The sequence below is a fragment of the Capra hircus genome, chromosome 24 (genome assembly GCF_001704415.2).
Source record: "Capra hircus breed San Clemente chromosome 24, ASM170441v1, whole genome shotgun sequence".
Classification (NCBI taxonomy): Eukaryota; Metazoa; Chordata; class Mammalia; order Artiodactyla; family Bovidae; genus Capra; species Capra hircus.
The window spans coordinates 35,330,203-35,351,109 of NC_030831.1; the positions used below are offsets into that span (position 1 = coordinate 35,330,203).

General features: G+C 39.8%; 1 protein-coding gene across 1 annotated transcript in view; it reads left to right on the forward strand.

The window, feature by feature from the left end:
• ROCK1 (Rho associated coiled-coil containing protein kinase 1) overlaps window positions 10,416–20,907 on the forward strand; it is a 127,393-nt gene continuing 116,901 nt past the window's right edge. Inside the window, exon 1 of the mRNA XM_005697060.3 lies at window positions 10,416–11,451. Within this exon, the coding sequence (XP_005697117.2) occupies window positions 11,359–11,451 (93 nt within the window). The 5' untranslated portion in view covers window positions 10,416–11,358. The remainder of the gene's footprint in view (window positions 11,452–20,907) is intronic.

Sequence of the window (20,907 nt, forward strand, 5' to 3'; positions counted from 1 at the left end):
ATAAAGCAGAAGCAATATTGTAACAAATTCAATAAAGACTTTAAAAATGGTCCACATCAAAAAACATGTATTAGAAAAGAGAGTCCATCAGTACCTAAGCTAGATAATGAGGGAACTAAATAGCAACACTCTGCCTCTAATTTGTTTTCAAACTCTGGGCCTAGATATTTTTCTCTCAATTCAAAGCTGAGAAAATGGGGGTGAGGGTAGGGGGTGGCAAGTGAGAACTATGCAATAAATTTCTGCAGGATAAGACAAAAAAATCTCCTAAAAACTTTTTTTGAAGTCTTCATCCAATACTGATTTATTACAGAAAGAGGAAGACATTTAGAAAGATGAATTTTTAAAAATCTCCATCTCCATCAATGGATTTATAAATGAACAAAATGTGGTATTTCCATACAATGCAATACTATATATCCTTAAAAGGGAAGAAAATTCTTACACATGTTATGTGGGTGAACTTGAAGATATTATGTTAAGTGAAATAAACCAGACACAAAAAAGATAGATTGTGTGATTCCACTTATTTGAGGTACCTGAAATAGTACCTCATTCATAGAATACTATGAATAGTACCAAAGTCATAGAGATGAAAGTTTGCCAGTGGTTGGGGTGCGGGGTGGGGGGCAGTATGGGAAGTTGGTGTTTAGTGGGTACAAGATTTCAGTTTGGGAAGATGGGATGTTCTGGAAATCACATCCTATCTTCCCAAACTGAAGATGGGTGGTGATGGTTCTACTGCAATGTGAGTACAGTTAATACCACTTTTCTGAACACTTACATATGATGAAAGTGGTAAATTTTATATGTATTTACTACAATTAAAAAATGTTCCCCAAATCTATTTAAAAAGTCAAGAAAGTACATAGTATATGATTTCATTTCTATGAAGTTCTAAGACTTGTAGAACTAATCTATGGTGATAAGAATCACAATATAGATTAACCTATATTAATGAGCTATTTATGGCAAGCTAATTATGAGAAGGAGGATGAGGAACTTTGGGAATGTTGAAAGTGTTTAAGTAATTGATCTGGTGGTGTTCACACAGGTGTGTATATTTTAAATTCCACTGAGTTGTACCCTTAAGATTTGTGCATTTTACTAGATCTAAGTTATACCTTTTTTTTTTCAAACTGATGTCTATGAAATACAAATAGGGTATCAAAAAGAGAGAGCAGGCTAAATTGAAATGAAAACATATTGAGGGCAAAAGGAAAGAGAAAGTCTTTAAGGAAACCAAAATTTTTAAATGCAGTAACTCAAAATCCATTCTGGAGGTCATATGTAGCAGACGTCTCAGGACAGAAGGACAGGACTGCCTGTCATTTGCCTCTATTGCTCTGGCCAAGACATAGAGAACTGAAGTAGATGTAAGATATGCTTACTGGTGAGAAAGAAACCAAATCATCATCATTTAGAAATCTATGATATTTTATCAAATCTATGACTTGCTGTTTTCCACATTTTAACCTCTCCAAAATTGAGATATATCTCAGAATTCGTCCCCTCTTTGGAGGACATTAAAAGATTTTATAGACCCAATAGTAGTTCAGCAAAATGGCTTGATAAAAGACCACTACATATATCAAATTCAATACTGCTCCTTTTTGCCAATAATCATGAAACAATCAGAACATAGGTCCTTTTCAAGACAGCAACCAACATTTTAGAATCCCAGAAATAATCCCAATGAGGAATATGTGTTGCCTAGGTGATGCAATCTATAAAATTTTGTCAAGAAACATTTTTACAATTTTTGAATAAATAGAGTGGTCATGTATGGATGTGAACGTTGGACCGTGAAGAAAGCTGAGTGCCGAAGAATTGATGCTTTTGAACTGTGGTGTTGGAGAAGACTCTTGAGAGTCCCTTGGACTGCAAGGAGATCCAACCAGTCCATCCTAAAGGAGATCTTTGGGATTTCTTTGGAAGGAATGATGCCAAAGCTGAAACTCCAATACTTTGGCTACCTCATGGGAAGAGTTGACTCATCGAAAAAGACTCTGATGCTCGGAGGGATTGGGGGCAGGAGGAGAAGGGGACGACAGAGGATGAGATGGCTGGATGGCATCACCGACTTGATGGACATGAGTTTGGGTGAACTCCGGGAGGTGGTGATGGACAGGGAGGCCTGGCGTGCTGTGATTCATGGGGTCGCAAAGAGTTGGACATGACTGAGCAACTGAACTGAACTGACTTTTGAACTGGAAAATGGAATATCATAAAGTATTCCTTCCAAATTAAGTCATAAAATACTTTCAGTTAAAATAGTAATGTAATGGAATGCAATACAGAATGAGGAGGTACTTGAAGAAATAGTCTTAAAATCATATGGAACAATAACTGGTTAAAATAGTTTGGGAAAATATTTTAAAAGAAAAGTAACGAAGGAATAACTTTTCTGGGTTATTAAAATAATCACATTAACTACCATTATATTATTATGTTGGTAGAATTAATATATCTGCAATGAATTACAATAGTTCAAGAATAAATATAGATATTATAATTAATATATGACAACGAGTGTAACATAATCAATAAGGAAAGTTAATTTCATAAATGATGTTGATAGAACTGTTCAGCAATTTGAAAAGATAAAAGTCGATTCTCAACTTATTCAATATATTAAAATGAATTTCAGTTGGAATTTTAAAACTATGTAGAAAGCAAGTCATAGCAAGGGTGGGGAAAGGAGACAAAAAAGAATAGAGATATATATAATCAAACTTTTGGAAGGTGGGAGGAGTCTCTAAGCATAAAGATAATAAAACAAATTCCTTCTAAAAAGTCATTGATAGAATTCTTTAAAGTATGTATTTTAATTGACAAAAATACATTCACAATGTTTAAATAAACAAAAAATTGGTAAAAATTTTCAATTCTAAAACAAAACAGTATCCTTAAGACATACATATATATGTGTACCTACATATATACAGATACATATATATATTCATATTTATACTCATATAAATCAATAAGAAAAATCCCAAGGCCCAACTGATGAATAGGCACAAATCATAAATTAATTCATAGAAAAAGAAAAACAACTAATTAACAACAAATGGAAAAATATTCAACCTTGTAGTATTGAAAGGTATGCAAATTAATACAACAATGAGCTAAGATGTTAATAATGACATTCAGGGCCAGCGAGGGGTATTAAAAGGGACATAAATGTCTGTAGCCAGGGACTTCCCTAGTAGTTCAGCAGCTAAGGCTCTGTTCTGTGTTAGAAATTCAGGGCACCCAGGGAACTAGATTACACACGCCATGACTAAATATCCTGCATACAGCAACAGAGTTGCTGCAACTAAGACCTGTGCAGCCAAATAAATAAACAGTAAATATTTATAAAAATAAAAAAATAAATATAAGTAGCTGGAGTATAAACTTGCATCAATACTTGAAAAACAATTTGGCAAAATACATCAAAACTGTTTAAAATGCTTTGGCCCACTTTTGAGAATCATTTTGAAGGAAATAATTTTCAATTAAGGAAAAATTGTATAATATAAAATTAAAAAAATTTTTTAAGAGAAAAAAATCCAAAAAAAGAAGGAAAAGGAAAAAAAACTTTTTTTTGGAAAAGAAAAAACTTTATGCACAAAAAGCTTAATGAAAACTTATGCACAAAAAAATCTTTTTAGTAGCGCTATTTATAGTAATGGTTAAATAAGCTATGATAAATTTCTGGACTGGAATATTATGCAGGTATTAAACCTTATATTTAAGGTAAATATGCTTATACAAATCATTATGTAAACTGAAAAATAACAGGTATATAATAACTATACATACAGCATATAAAACAAACAAACCTCTGCAAGGAACTAAATAATCACAAAAAAACTTCAAAATTATCAATAGTGATTATAGTTGAGTGGTGGGAATATGGGTGAATTTTGTTCTCTTACTTTTCCATATTTCCCAAAATCTTAAAAATAAGCATGTACTATTTTTATAAGAAGAAAAAAAAATGAATATTGCTTTTAAAGGCCTAGCATATGCCCTAGGGAACACATGAAGCAGTAATGACAAGAACACATAAACAAGAGCATATGTATTAATTCAACTAGCAGAGCACTAACACTGCCTGCAAATAAAAAGCAAAGTTTATAAAGGGTCATGGTTATTAGGAAAGAATATGCAGGCAGCTCAGATCTTTGCTAGCCCGTGGACTGTAGCCCTGCCAGTCTCCTTCTTGGTCCATGGACTTTTCCAGACAAGAATACTGGAGTGGGTTGCCATTTACTTCTACAGGGGATCTTCCTGCCCCAGGGATCAAACCAGAGTCTCTTGTGCCTCCTGCATTGGAGGCAGGTTCTTTACCGCTGAGCCACTGGGGAAGCCCCAAGAAGGAATATGTAGAGTATATAGGGTAATATTTACATGTTGATGGGTAAACGTACAAATCAGTACCTCTCTTCAAGTTACAGGGATTTTAGAGATGTTATATTTCAACTGGGCTTTGAATGAAAGGGAAGGGGAAAATGGTGAACTCTCAGAAACAGACATTTTTCTGTTTCCACATGGTTGGCATGGAAGTCTTTTTTTTTTAAATTAATTGGTGGATAATTGCTTTACAATGTTGTGTTGGTTTCTGCCATACAGCAACATGAATCAGTCATAATTATAAATATATAAATATATCCCCACCCTCTTGAGCCTCCCTTCCTCCTCCCATCCCACCCCTCTAGGTCGTCACAGAGTGCCAGGCTTGGCATGGAAGTTGAGACAGAGATGAGTGATAAAAGTTGTCATGAAAAAAAAAAGGGGAAGTAGATGTTGAGCAAAGAGCCTGTCACTGCCAAAAAAGGCAATTCACCAATTGAGGGCCCTTAAGAGGAAGAATCAGAGAAGGCAATGGCAACCCACTCCAGTACTCTTGCCTGGAAAATCCCATGGACAGAGGAACCTGGTAGGCTGCAGTCCATGGGGTCGCTAAGAGTTGGACTGAGCGACTTCACTTTCACTTTTCACTTTCATGCATTGGAGAAGGAAATGGCAACCCACTCCAGGGTTCTTGCCTGGAGAATCCCAGGGACGGGGGAGCCTGGTGGGCTGCTGTCTGTGGGGTCACACAGAGTTGGACATGCCTGAAGCGACTTAGCAGCAGCAGCAGCAAGCGGAAGAATATAAGTGCCTCAAAAGCAGTGGGCCAGGAAGCTCACAACTGGGACTCAATGGAGAGCTGCTGGGTGGGACGGGAAATGTGGACAGGAGGCTCTTGGAAAAAAATGAAAAAGAGAGTTTGTGACCAACCATGCGTATCTGTTATTATCTCCTTGATCTGGCCTTTCCTCTTTCACTAAGGTCATGTATACATCATCTCAGGGGTTCCATAAATACAAACTATTGTGGAACCCACCCTTGGAATGACCTTGCAACATCAGACATTTACATGCTGGAGCTTGTGAGTGTGGTAACAGAAGGGTCCCCAAGATGGCAATAACATAGAGCAGGGAAGTAGCTGTTTTACAGAAATCTGTTTCCTTCTATTTCTCGATTCTGTTTCCAGGATCAGTGCAAGTATTTTTGCAGTTGAATGGAATAGCAGCTTCTAAGAAATAAAAAACAGATGTTAGAGAAAGGCATTCCAGGGTGAGTCAGGAGAAGCCCTTAAGGGCGCTCTGTGCTCATGGCTGGCTCTACACTTTTCCTTGCTGGAATCTTGATAGATGCCGAATCCCCAACTTTCCTAGGCAGCACCTAGGCTGCCTAGGATGTAACCATGTTACTGCTACTGTTCACATAAAGGATGTAAACATGTACATCGACTACTGTACACCTAGTAGATATAAACATGTCAAATTATATTGACTCCCAAGGTTGAATGTTCTGTAGAAAGAAAAGAAAACCTTGCCTGATCTCAAGAGCATTCCTGAGTAAAGGAACATATTCTTCCTGATTCACGTCACAGATCTACAAAAATGTGTACATATAAACTACTTTGTGGGAAAATATTAATCATATAAAACCAACTTCCTAAAACAGAACTGAATGTAAATTTTCACAACTTTGAGTTTACTAAAGTTGTTCAGAATCAACTGAAGCTCTTCTAGATTAAAAAAAAAAGTAATGCCCTTTTGGAAAGTTACATGAAACATAATAAGTATCATACTTTCTTGGAAATGTTAGCTATAGTTTCTATAGGAACTTAGCCACATAACATTCTGAACACATTTGTGGTATGCAATTTTGAAATTACATGCAATTTATGGCACTAAATTACAATTGATATGTAATTTACAGTATGTACCTGAATTTTTGGTACGTTTTTAAGACAGACTAGACCTCACTATGTACTAAATTGAGAAAATATTAAAATTCAGGTGAAAATGTGTTTATATGGGGATATGATAGCTTTATAATTTTTTAAAAAATCTGGAAGCATTCTTTAATGTGATTAAAAAGCTTTTACATTTCTTTTGTACAAAGTTTTTATTGAAGTAAAGACAATAAACATGAATTAATTTGTCATTCCTTTGTGTGTGTGTGTGTGCTCACTTGCTCAGTCGTGTCTGACTCTTTGTGACCCTTATGGACTATAGCCCACCAGGCTCCTCTGTCCAAGGGATTTTCCCAGCAAGTACACTGGAGTGGGTTGCCATTTTCTCCTCTAAGGGATCTTCCTGACCCAGGGATTGAACCCACATCTCCTGCACTACACGTGGATTCCCCACCGGGAAAACTGTGTCATTCCTTTATAACACATTATTGTGGACCACTTCCTTGTGTCATGGTTAAGATAAAAAAAAAGTATAAAAGGTACGCTCAATATATGTTTATATGCACATTCAACTATGAGTATTTTTTTTTGCCTGAAATCCAACTGTTTGGTCATCTCATGCTGAGAAACTATCCCAAAAAGTGGCTCAAAGTAGCAACCATTTTCTTACGTGTTCACGATTCTGATGTGTGGGCAGTGTGTGAAGGGATTAGCTTGTCTCTGTTCCCTGTGGCATCAGCAGGGGAATTACAAATGGCTAGGGACTGCTGGAATGGCTTGATGTGGGTCAGAAGTCTGGAGTCTCTATTCTCTATGGATTCCTCAGTCATCTTCCATCTGATGTCTTCTTGTGGTTAGCTAGCTCGGGTTTCTTCACACCATGGTGATCTCAGTTTAGCTGGACTTCCCAGAGCACTGAACCGTTAGTTGCCAGGCAAACTAACAAAGTTTAGGCTTGATATTGGCACACTGCCATTTTTGCTGCACTTTGCTGGTCAAAGCAGGTCACAAGGCCCCAGCCCAGATTCAATGTGGGAGGGGCCTCCAGGAGGGGGTGAATACTGCGAGACAGGGTTCAATGGGGAACTTCCTTGGAGGTTAATTACTACATGATTGTTTGTGAAAGAAATTCTGTAAACATTAAAAGGAATCTATTTCCTACCAAATAACCAAAAGCAAAGGAATGTTGGACTTAATTGTCTTTCACTATATACAAGCCTACACCCAAATCTTTCTACTTTTTCCATGATCTCTCCCAACTATGCCTCACTCAGATTCTTTTAGCACCGCAGTCTCTTCATTAGGTCCTAGCAAGAGTCTCATCTAAATTAAACATTTCCAGATGTTTGAATACCAAAAACCAGAAAAATTAAAATATAACTAACTTGATATATTTGCTTAGGCTGCCAACTTTGTAATTTTTCAATTTCCAAGTGAAAACATGAAAAAAATGGTACCATTTCCTGTTACTCTTTCTTCTTAAAGCAAAGTACATTTAGTTTTTTTTTTTTTTTTAAGTAGTCAAGAGAATTTGAGATTGAAAGACGGTCTTAAAGTAGAACTGCTTACTTTATGAACAGGCCACCAAGGATGGCCTGGTTCCTGGACCCAGTATTCAAAAACCTCTAGTCAAGTCACTGTTACTGAAACGCTGTCAAGATCCTTTCTATTCACACCTTGCTCTTTTCATTTCACATTTTTCCCTAGGGACTGAAACCGTATTGGGTGGGCACTAAGTCACTTCAGTCTTGTCTGACTCTTTGAGACCCCATGGACTGTAGCCTGCCAGGCTCCTCTGTCTGTGGGATTCTCCAGGCAAGAATACTGGAGTGGTTTGTCATTTCCTTCTCCAGAGGATCCTCCCAACCCAGGGATGGAACCCGGTTTCTCTTCTGTCCCCTGCACTGACAGGTGGGTTCTTCACCGCTAGTGCCACCTGGGAAGCCACCATATCGATCACTTTGCAAGTTTTATAATTCCCTTTTTATATGGAATCATTTGTCTGTGTGATGTAAACAATACAACTGGAAGATAATACTAGGGCCTCCCTGGTGGCTCAGTTGGTAAAGAATCAGCCTGTAATATAGGAAATCCAGGTTTGAGCCCTGGGTTGGGAAGATATCCTGGAGAAGAGCATGGTAACCCACTCCAGTAATCTTGCCTAGAGAATCTCATGGAAGAGGAGCCTCGTGGGCTACAGTCCACAGGGTTGCAAAGAGTTAGACATGACTAAAACAACACACACACACAAACATATTGCCTAACAGATGGGAAGCACTCAGTATGTGTTCAGTTCAGTTCAGTGGCTCAGTCGTGCCCGACTCTTTGCGACCCCATGAATCGCAGCACGCCGGGCCTCCCTGTCCATCACTATCTCCCGGAGTTCACTCAGACTCACGTCCATCGAGTCTGTGATGCCATCCAGCCATCTCATCCTGGGTCGTCCCCTTCTCCTCCTGCCCCCAATCCCTCCCAGCATCAGTCTTTTCCAATGAGGACTAAGTCTATTCTATTACAGGTGAGGATTTCTCTATTAAAAAACAAAAACACTGATACAGAGTCTATCTATCTTATGGTAAAAGACAACTAGTGTGGGGTTACAATAATCAGATAGCCCTGTCGATCAACAAAATATATAGGCCTCACCTATATTTCTAGTAGTTTGGCCAGATGGACTTTCAGTCCCAGTTACATTTGTCAGGACCACTCAAGTATTGTCTTAGCTACCAGCATTTTTTCATGTGCTCAAGTGGAAAGCAGCATAATGCTAACCGTTCTGAGAAACAACAAAATTCCTAAGACTACCTAAAAATGGTAATAAAAAAGGACAAGCAGGGTTTAGGAAATTTATTTTAGGGCAACTGCCAGATTTATTTTAAGCTCTATGCTTAAAAATAAATTTAATTCACATGACTGGCTTAAAATACTGGAGCCAAGAAAAGTCACTGCAAAAGCATTTAATGAAATACCTGAAATTTGTTTGTTTGTCTTTTTGTGAGGACTGACTTTTATCTTCATTGATACTGTGGATTTTATAGTTCAATATTTCTTGCATCTAACACAATGCAAACAGAATGCCATTTTTAAAACAATAGTACATTTTCCTAAGCTCTGACTCACAGCAGAAAGTTGGTATGCTGTTCAGATGCTGTACAGAGCTTTTTATATAGAAAGACAATTGGTTCGTCTGTAGCCTTTTCCAGTGGTGGATAAAACATCCACATTTTCGATTTTTAGCAGTCCTTTATTTGACCTATGAGTCAAACTGAAGATTGATTGGAAATGAATTAAGTTGGATTTCCTGCTGAAAGTACCTTATCAGTAGGTTATCCCACAACAGTCAATGAAGCAATTGAATTAGGAGGAAAGGCCCATTATTTTCATGTTCTACTTCAGTCTAGTAAACTCACAATTTTAAGTTTCACTAAATGTTTTTAAGTTGAAATGGCAGAATTACACATTAAGAAGAAAACTACAGTGGGAGGCTTAATAGTGTAAGGAAACTAGTACAAATAACTTAAAAAATATTGATTTTTTTTTCCTATGAGATTATTTTCCTTTTTTTTTTTGAACTAAACTAAGCTTGACTTCTACTGACTGTATCTTCCGGAGTCCATAGTTAAAAGCTCCCCTGACACACACGCTGAGTTTGGAGGGTTATGCATGTACTACATTGCTTCGTAATTTTCCCATGGAAGCAAAGACGGGTTCAAACGACATGGGGTTCACGGAGGGCTGACGCTGAAGCACTACTGACGACCAGCCTCCGCTGGTGCTAAAATGCGGGTTCCTGTCGGCGAAGAGGCCTTTAAAAAAAGAAAAGAAAAAGTATCTCTAAAATAACAATAACAAGCATCCTTTCTTGCCACAACTCTCCCTACCGCTGCAGCCCAGAGGAAGCAGAGCTGGGGCAACGGCCAGGACGCGAGCGAAGGCGGCGAGAGCTCCTCCCCGTGTGGATCCCACGCCGCTTCCCGAGCCCTGCGTGGCTGCTCAGAGCCTGCCGGGGCGAGGGCGGTGCCACCCGCCGCACCCAGTCCACCCGTCCCGGCTGCCAGCCTCCCCGCCCGCCCGCCCGCGAAGCCCCGGGTGCGCCCCGCCTTCCGCCCCGCCCAGCCCAGCCCGGCCCTGCGGAGGCGGGCAATGCGCGCGCGCGCGCGCGCGGCGCCGGCCCGGTTCCCCTTCCGAACGTCCGCGCCCCGCATGCGCAGTTCGCGCCGGCGGTCTCCGTTTGTTTGAACAGGAAGGCGGACATATTAGTCCCTCACGGCCCCCCTCGCCCCACCCCCCTCCACCCGAGCACTCGCCGCGCGACTCGCCCTTTCCCCAGCCGGGGCCGCGGCGCCTCTCAGAAGCTTCCCCCAGCCGCAGCCGCCAGGACCCGGCTCCCTGTCCTCGCTGCCCGCTCGCCAGCCCGTCCTCCCCCGAGCCTCCAAAGGGCTCCGACCTCGCCCTGCCCCGCCGGACACCGCGACAGCAGCCCCAGGAGCGCCGGGACAAAATGGGAGAGTGAGGCTGTCCCGTGGGGGACCAGCTCCTGGCCAAGGCGGATCGGGGCGTCGGGCCGGGCCGAGTGGAGCCGGGGATGCGGGGCTAGACCGCCTCTAGCGCCTCAGAGCGGAGCGGGCCCGGCCCGGGGCCCGAGCGGCAGCGGCGGCGGCGGCGGCAGCTGGCACAGCTCCGCGCCCGCCCTTCGCATTCGCCTTTCCTCTTCTCCCTCCCCTGCTGCCCGAAGGAGTCTCCACCCTGCTTCTCTCTCTCTTTCCCCCCTCCTGCCCGTCTCGGCACCGGGAACCCTCCATGGCGAAGGCGGCCGGGGCCCGCTAGGCTGCAGCCCTCCGCCGGAGCGACGGCGCAGTCGGCCGTCGTGAGGAGCTGCCAGGTGGGATGCGACTTTGGGCGTCCGAGCGGCTGTGGGTCGCCGTCGCCCCCGGCCCGGGGTCCGGAGCGCGGAGATCCCCTCAGTGAGCGGGAGGAGGGGGCACCGGGCGCACCTGGTGACCCTGGGGTTCCGGCTCCTCCGCCCCGCGGCCGCGAACCCACCGCCGGAGGAAGTTGGTTGAAATCGCTTTCCGCTGCCGGTGCTGGTACGAGGGTATTGTCACAGCAGCAGCAACATGTCGACTGGGGACAGTTTTGAGACGCGGTTTGAAAAAATCGACAACCTGCTGCGGGATCCCAAATCGGAAGTGAATTCAGATTGTCTGCTGGTGAGTAGCCCTGTTCTCTTGTGCTTGTGTGAGTGTCTGTATTTATTTCCTTCCTCTTGCTCTCAGTCTGGTTATCTGCGAAAGAAAGTTTCAGGTGTACATCATCTTAGAAAACACCAGAACCTGGCGTTTTCCCTGAGGAATCTTGGGAGTCCCTCTAAAATCTCCTGCCTTGGCCCGGTGTGTCATTGGGCTGGCTCTGAATTCTCTGAACTTTTAGCTCTGACTCAGTTCATCATCACACAAAAGATACTTACAAAACTCTGTTGCAGGCATCATATAAAAAGTTACCACGTCAAAGTTATTACTACGTATGTAGCTTGTTGAACCGCGAGCTTAGTTACGAACTTTCCGATCGGTTTGACAGTGAGGTTGGAAAAGACTGCTTTCCATTTCCATCTGCTTAGCTCCTTAAGGGTTTAATTTTTAGACTTGTGACAATGGAGAATCGATTTTGAGGAAGTGATTTTTGAGCCAAAGTGTCATAGGTGATTTGAGTCAGAGGAACTTTTTGCTGGACTGTTAAGTGTAAAAACCCATGCTAATGATAGATCATCACAGTATTAACGTCTTTTACAGTACTGTTGATTACAAAAGTACTGCACAGATATTTTGTCATAACTGCCTTTTTTGGTGTTGTGCTTTAACATGATAGATTTTGTAGCATTCTAAAAAAGTTTTTATGATATAAAAGGCCAAAACACTATTTAAAAAATTCTTCAGTGTTTGATAGCATGCACAGTTATCTATAGATGATTGGAGTTCTTAAATTTTGTCAGTTTCCCCTAATACTGATAGCTGCAGTCTATTCGTAAGCAAGTTTTTCCTTTATCAAACAACTAGCAGTTATATAATTATTCTGTTTTTGTCCAAACAAAACCACTTTATCTTTAAAGTTGCAAGGAATATGTACGTAGGTAGTAATTTACAACCTTCTCAGGGAATTAATGTTAAATGTACACAGTATGTGGGAGTAAAGTTAGGTGAACTAAATGATGCCATTCAGAGAAATAATAACCATTTTAACATCTTATCTTGAATCAGGAAAATGTAAGTTAATGTATGAAATTAATATACATTTCAGTTACTCAAAATAGCTGTGTATATATATATATATATATATTTAACATGTATGGGTCTACAAGAGAGTTTTTCTCCAAAGCTTTCTAAATGACTCTGAGCATCTTTGACTGAAATAAGAGTTGTGGGTTGTATATTTGAAATGTCTCACCCACATTATGGATGCTCTTTATATTGAAAAACAAAAAGGAGGGTTGATGCTTAATACAATGGAAAACATTTTATTGAATGAGAGGAGGAATTAGAACATATCTTTCTAGGAAGGATCTCCAGAATTTTTAAGAAGTCTCATTCTTCTTAATACTTATCCAGTTTTTGTATATCTTTGATTTTGCCTTGTGTTTTGATCACCTTATTCCATGGAGCACTGTTTTACAAGGAATGTTTAGTAGGGGTTGTTTTGTTTGTTTTAGTGGTCTTCTAGCCTCTTGTCATAGTTTCATTTGGTGGGAACCTCATAAATTTATTGAAATGTGGAGGATACGGGGAAATGTAAGTCATGAACTCTTTTCTTGAAAATCCTAATCTCATACATATACACAAAAATAAAGCAAAACACAGATTGAGAAAATATGTAGTAAGTTTCAAATGACTGGAATAGGTAATGTATACTTTTGGATATTGAAAGGAAGAACTCTTGAGTTGATAGAGTATGTTGGATGCTGGATGGATAGGATTTGGGTAGAAGGTACTCAAAGAGGGAGTGGAAGATAACATGAATTGAGGGTGGAAACATGACTGCCTGGCACACATTTAGGGGAAGAGAAAGCTAGAAGGATAGATCGGGGTTAGAGCATGGAGGATTTGATTGCTAGGCTAAGGCGTTTAGATGTTTTTCAGAATGTTGTGGCTATTAAGTGTTTGTAAATAAGATTATGCCAGGATGAATGAAGAAGGTGAATGTGGTAGCCGTGTGCAGGATGGGTTGTGTGGAGAGAGACTAGAAATGGGGTGAGATTGGACATTTTAAAAAATTATTGTGATAGCCCAGAAATGATTGAAGCTCCAAGTTGGGTCATTTGGATGGGGAAGGAGAATTGATGGAATTTGACTGGCAGAGTTGGGGAGAAGGGACAGCTAAAAAATTAGATGACTGTAAGCCTGGGATTTCTTTGGAAGGAATGATGCTAAAGCTGAAACTCCAGTACTTTGGCCACCTCATGCGAAGAGTTGACTCATTGGAAAAGACTGATGCTGGGAGGGATTAGGGGCAGGAGGAGAAGGGGACGACAGAGGATGAGATGGCTGGATGGCATCACTGACTCGATGGAAGTGAGTCTGAGTGAACTCCGGAAGTTGGTAATGGACAGGGAGGCCTGGCGTGCTGCGATTCATGGGGTGGCAAAGAGTCGGACACGACTGAGCGACTGAACTGAACTGAACTGAAGCCTGGGTTATAGGGAGACTGATGAAAACATGGGTGAAACAAGTCAGGTTTGGAAATCACTCAGGAAGAATTGGCAACAGATGAGTTTTAGGTTTGTTGTGTTTGAGGGGATAGTGGGACGACCACAAAGACACGATCTGTAGACTATTGGAGATGTGAAACTGAGCTCATAGTTAAAGATAATGTTTGGAAATCATCTGATAGAGGTGCAAGTTGAAACTGATGTAATGATGAAAGGGTGAAAGAACAAAGAGGAAAAGTGGGCAGGCAGGCAGGGCCTCTCAGAGTTAGGACCCCCAGGTATCTTAGAGCCCACCATCTTAAAGAACCATATAGTCAACAGACTTATTCCCCCACCTTCTTCTTTTTGTTTAGTTCCATAATTATTGTTAGCTGTTAAAATTTTATTATATTAATCTGAACTTGATAAAGATTGAATTTTTCTTTGGAGGCAAAATCCTTTCTCCAGATTCGTAGCATCTAGCATGAATTTTCTATTTTATGTTTCTTATCAAGCGTTCATTCTTTCATTCATTCAACCATTTAGAATGACCTACCAGGTGGCCTCATCTTTTTCAGTGAGTCTGTTTTCACTCTTTCCTGTTCAGACTTTGGACATCTGATGTATTGTAGGAACAATACCCTTTTAAAATCGATTGACTTTATCTATTTTTTGGCTTTTGTTGCTTTATTTAGCTGGTACTTATTGAGTAGCATGTATTGTGTTTGTATTATGTATACGTATTATGTATTATGTGCCATGTGAAACACTGAAGTTCTGATATATTTTTTATAATCTCAGGAAAAAAAAGTCAAATTATGTTTCCTTGACTAGATTCCTTCAGAAATGAAAGTTCCCACACCTTTTGCTTTCAAAAGAATTTGCTGGCAAAGGGTCTTTTAAACCATCTCACCCACCATGAAAACAGCTTTTTTTGTTGAGTGTTAGTGGTTATACGATAATGTAACTGGGAGAAGCGCTGATGAATGATTTCTTCAACCTTATCTTGAACACATAGTTTAAGAACTAGATAAGCACATTTTTCATGTTGCAAATGCTAGTAGAGTCTGCAGATCTTAAGGTAATATGGTACCCATTCCCTTGTTTATCGGAGCATCCAGATTGCTCAGTAATTTGGTTTTCTGTCAGTCAGATTCTTTCCAGTGTCCTAATGGTTCTCTTACTGTCCATGTAATAGTTTATCCAAGAGCTGTTTTCCTTTTCCCAACTTGTTTTTAAACTTTAGAGTTATTTTATCTAAGGCTTGTTAGCAGTTTCTCAAGTTGTTGAATACCTCTGAAAACAGTAAGGAATAGAGTTTAATTAATGTTAATTTTTCCAGAGGGGAAAAATGTCTATAATTTGTAAATTAAAAAGGAAAAACAAAGCCTGGTGAGTGGGAAGGTTAGGTATATATTTGTCTTGAAGTTTGACATACATTTCTTGAAAATATAGCTATCTGACTGTAGCTTTTTTTTTTTTTTTAAGTTTTTGACCTTTTCCCTCTTAGTTTTGTTTAGTCAGTGGAGGTGTAGCAATGAGTTGGTGGCATGAAGGGAAGGGAACCAATGGTAGCTGAACAGTGCGTACATGCTAAGTTCCAAGACTGCTGTTCGCTTTGTATGTGTTACTACCATCTTTCATTAGTTTTTCAGAATGTAGAAGGCAAATGTTTCAAGTTTTTGTTTTTGAGTTTTTCCTCTTTGAAGGCTCTCTTTCTCGGTTTTCTTGACCTACTGATTTCCTATCTTTTCGTTGCTGACTTCTTTTTCTCTCATCCTCAATCTTGGGTGCCATAATACTTATCTTTCTCTTCTCTTCACTTGAAGAATTCACCCATTCTTACATCTTTGACTGGTATCATCTCCTTACTCATGATTTCCTGGTCTTCATTTTTCAGTCTTTTTGCTGTTTTTGAATCCTAAGTACCTGACTGCGTCTCTATGTGAATGTCATATTATTACTCAAATTACTAATATTCCAAAAATAAGCTTTGTCCCATGTAACTTACTGTTAACACTGCTAGTATGACTGTCACTCAGTTGGGACTTTTGTTGTGTACTTTAACTTTGACGATCCTAGGTCACATTGTTGTGTTATTTCAAAAGAGTGTGGCTAGCATTCCAGATTCTAGATTACTGCTGTATACTCCCTTTATGTGTCCTGCCAGTTGAATTGATCACATTTGGGTTTGTATTACTGTTGATGGAATGAAAAGACTTTGAGGTCATTGAATCTTTGGGCCTTAAAGCTATATGGTTGCCATTGTTCATAATTTATGAGTTAATGAGTGTTACCAGTATCTGTTGCACAGCCAATTAGTTTCGGTCAGAATGTTTTGATAGTATGTTGCAAGGTTTAAAAAAAATTACTTCTTTCATTTAGCAAATCTTTGTGTAGGTTCTAAACCTGGATTCAGATGTAGGCCCTGCACAGTACTTATCAGGTGATTGTTGGTATTATTTTAACCTCTCAGAGCTTATTTCATCTTAAGGAAAGGGGGGAGATAATAGTACTAGATTTTCAGAAGGATTAAATAATATAGGCAAACTGATTATCACAACACGTGGCATTTAGTTAGCATTTGTTCAGTTCAGTCGCTCAGTTGTGTCCGACTCTTTGCGACCCCATTAATCGCAGCACGCCAGGCCTTCCTGTCCATCACCAACTCCCGGAGTTCACTCAAACTCATGTCCATCGAGTCGGTGATGCCATCCAGCCATCTCATCCTCTGTCGTCCCCTTCTCCTCCTGCCCCCAATCCCTGTCAGCATCAGGGTCTTTTTCAATGAGTCAACTCTTCCCATCAGGTGGCCAAAGTATTGGAGTTTCAGCTTAAGCATCATTCCTTCCAAAGAACACCCAGGACCGATCTTCTTTAGAATGAACTGGTTGGCTGTCCTTGCAGTTCAAGGGACTCTTCAAGAGTCTTCTCCAACATCACACTTCAAAAGCATCAATTCTTTGGTGCTCAGCCTTCTTCACAGTCCAACTCTCACATCCATACATGACCACAGGAAAAACCATAGCCTTGACTAGATGGACCTTTGTTGGCAAAGTAATGTCTCTGCTTTTGAATATGCTGTCTAGGTTGCTCATAACTTTTCCTTCCAAGGAGTAAGCGTCGTTTAATTTCATGGCTGCAGTCACCATCTGCAGTGATTTTGGAGCCCCCCAAAATAAAGTCTACCACTGTTTCCACTGTTTCCCCATTTATTTGCCACGAAGTGATGGGACCAGATGCCATGATCTTCGTTTTCTGAATGTTGAGCTTTAAACCAACTTTTTCACTCTCCTCTTTCACTTTCATCAAGAGGCTTTTTAGTTCTACTTCACTTTCTGCCATAAGGGTGGTGTCATCTGCATATCTGAGGTTATTGATATTTCTCCCGGCAATCTTGATTCCAGCTTGTGCTTCTTCCAGCCCAGCGTTTCTCATGATGTACTCTGCATATAAGTTAAATAAGCAGGGTGACAATATACAGCCTTGACGTGCTCCTTTTCCTATTTGGAACCAGTCTGTTGTTCCATGTCTAGTTCTAACTGTTGCTTCCTGACCTGCATATAGGTTTCTCAAGGGGCAGGTCAGGTGGTCTGGTATTCCCATCTCTTTCAGAATTTTCCATAGTTTGCTGCTGCTGCTAAGTCGCTTCAGTCGTGTCTGACTCTGTGCGACCCCATAGACGGCAGCCCACCAGGCTTCCCTGTCCCTGGGATTCTCCAAGCAAGAACACTGTGGGTTGCCATTTCCTTCTCCAGTGCATGAAAGTGAAAAGTGAAAGTGAAGTCGCTCAGTCGTGTCAGACTCTTCGCAACCCCATGGACTGCAGCCTACCAGGCTCCTCCATCCATGGGATTTTCCAGGCAAGAGTACTGGAGTGGGGTGCCATCGCCTTCTCCGTTTAGCATTTGTTAATTGGTAACTATTATTTTTGTCATATTTACATTATTCATGTTACATGCTAGTTACTGTGCTTAGGCTGGAAGTTGATATTTATTGTGCTCTCTAAGGGCAGAGTAATTTATCTGGCACTTGAAACCATTCTCATAAAGTCATAATCCAGCTCTACTTTATTTGAAGTTTCCAAGCCAGTTGTTACTGAAAATGGAGACATTTAGATGAGATTCAGTACAGATGAGGAGGGGCTTTTGAAGATAGTTTATTCATTTAGTCATGATTTATAACATCCCTACTTTGTACCAAGGGTTTAGATTGATAAAAAAAGACAGTTGGCAGCTGGTTTGTAGAGATGTAGTGTTCTTACTCTCTTTCTGCATATCTTACACTTTCGCTATTCTGTTAAACAGGCTTTGCGCTACAAGAACCCTGTGGGTGTATAGAGAGGTGGCTCAGAGTAACAGCTGAGACATGAATTGAGCCATTCAGTAGTTTTTTGAGTCAGAAATGTCTTTAATCCAGAAGAAGGAACCACATATAATTTATAATGAACAAAAGAGTGAATATCCAGTTTTCAATTAGATTTTGTGTAACTCTACAGTTTATTTCACAATTACAAGTTTTGATGTTGTTGTTTATGTAGTGAAAACTGGAGATTCTTTAAGACATATGACAGAAAGGCCTACGTATCAGAGAAGACTACATACAGAGTTCTGTTGCTGAAGATGGTCTGGTAGCTCCCCTTTCCCATTACTATCCCTACTAAGAGAGACATCCATTTAGTATAGTCCAGAACATAGCTGATGAATACCCCACACATGTGTGTACAAGAAGGTGAATAGATACTACTATTTCACAATGGAAACATTTTTCAGAAATAATCCTGTTAGCATGGTATAGTGAGAAGCACACTGGACTGGAAATTCAGAGCATTGGCCTATCCTTGTTTTGCTGTTAACTCGCTATATGACTAAGTAAATCTTTTTTTCTTAACAGGGTTTCAATTTCCCCAGTGAAAAGTTGGGCTGTGTGTCCATTGCATCTCTAAAATTTTATAAGTGTTTATTATAATTCCTTAAAAACTTAAAAAGTTGTGTTATTGATTTATTATTAAAAAGGAAAAATTTAAAGTTAAGTGATATGGGGGTAGAAATATAAGAATAGGGACCATCTTTGGTAAGTGCTATTTTTGCAGCTAGTTCTACATAGCCTCAGAAGATCACCCTAAAATAATTTTTGCTATATTTGGCAGTTATTCTTTTTTGCATTTGTGACTTGTGTCATTATTTTAGGGGATTGTGCTGTTTGAACAGAGAAAGCAGTAATTGTGCTTTTTGAAACAGAGAACGCAATAATTGAGTTACTCATTTATTTCCATTAAAATATGTACATGTGCTAGTTTACTTCTCTTATCTCTTTATGCCCACCCCATCCCCCATTTGGGATTGTGAAATGTAAGAGTACACATTTTCATTATAGTTTCTAAACAATTCTAAACAATTAGTAGTAGGTTGGGTGTTTAAATTAATGTCCAAAGTTTGATGTCTTAGATGAGAGGTTTGTCTTGTACTTGTATTTTAAAGTGTAGGCTAACCCGTGTCCCCTTCTTTTTTCCTATGCTTATTTATTATTTAATTTTAGTTTATTGTTATTCCCAGACTCTTATTTATAGTCTTTATACCATACTTCCTATACTAACTTTTGGCAAGAAATTGAAACTTTATCTCAGGTTGTTTCCTGGAACTAATTTTGAAATAGTGAACTGCAGTTAGCTCTTCTTTTTTCTCTTTGCTGTTATTCATTCATTAATGAGTAATGAATTCATTTATTCAGCAAATGTTTATTTGATGTGTACTGTGTGTGAGGTGTTTTGTTAGGCACTGGGGACACCATGGTGAGTAAAAACAGAGGGTCCTGCCTTCATAGAACTTACAGTCCCAGGAAAAGGATAAGTTACGAGCAGATATCAGTAGGGTAAGCCTTGAAGGGGAGGTTTAAGAGATACGATCATGCCTTTTCTTTAGGGTGGGGTACGCTTAAAGATTTGTGGTGAAGTAGTCTGAATATATAATTTTCAGATATGAGCCTGTAGATTTTGTACCAGATTCCCTTGAGGACTTGTTAAAAATGGAACCTGGGCCTGTGCCCAGACAAACAAAATCAGAATTCTTTGTTTGGGGTGAGTCCTAGGATTCTGCATGGGACACAGACTCTTAGACAGTCTCTAGTTTGGAAACTATGGTTGTAGGGAAGGAACATGAAGTTTTTTTGTTTGGTAATTTTATAAATGAAAATTTTCAAATATTCACAGAAGTGGGGAAAATAGTATAGTGAGCCCCCACTACCCAGATTCTGCAATTCTCAAAATTTTGTCACACTTGCTTCATCAAACACCTTTTTTTCTTGGCAAAATATTGTAAAGCAAATTCCAGACATTGTCATTTCACCCTTACATACTTCAATAAACATCTCTTACAATTTTTTTTTCTTACATTAACGCAGAGGCCATTATCGAGTCTTAACAAAATGAAAAGCAGCTTGGTTCCATTAATTCCCAGTTTATATTCAGATTTCTCTGGTTGTCTAAAACGATCTCTATTTTGCAGTTATTTTGTTAGAATCTAGATCTGGACAGATTATATGTGTTACATTTGTTCCTAGGTCTTTTATTAACAAATCTCTTTTTAATATAGAGCATTCCCCCCTCCACCACCATCCCCTCTATCTACCACCCACATTGTCTTGTTGAAAGAACTAAGTCATTGGTACAATGCAGTATTTCACATTCTGGATTTGTTTGTTTGTTTTCTTGTCATGTCATTTAACTTGCTCCTATATCGTCCATATTTCCCGTGAGTTGATAGATCTAAAAGTTTGATTTAATTATTCCACCTTTTAGTCAGTAGTGTTTCAAGATTGTGTTCTCTTTTGCATCACATCAAGAGGCACACGGTATCTGGCTGACCCACCCTTTAGAATGCTAAGGTTGATCAGTGTGTTCAGGTGGTGACAGCCTGTAATAACTTGCCTTGTAAAATCCTTTAGTGTCCTTTCAGCTAATGGTTCCATCCATTTATAATTTTTAATTGAA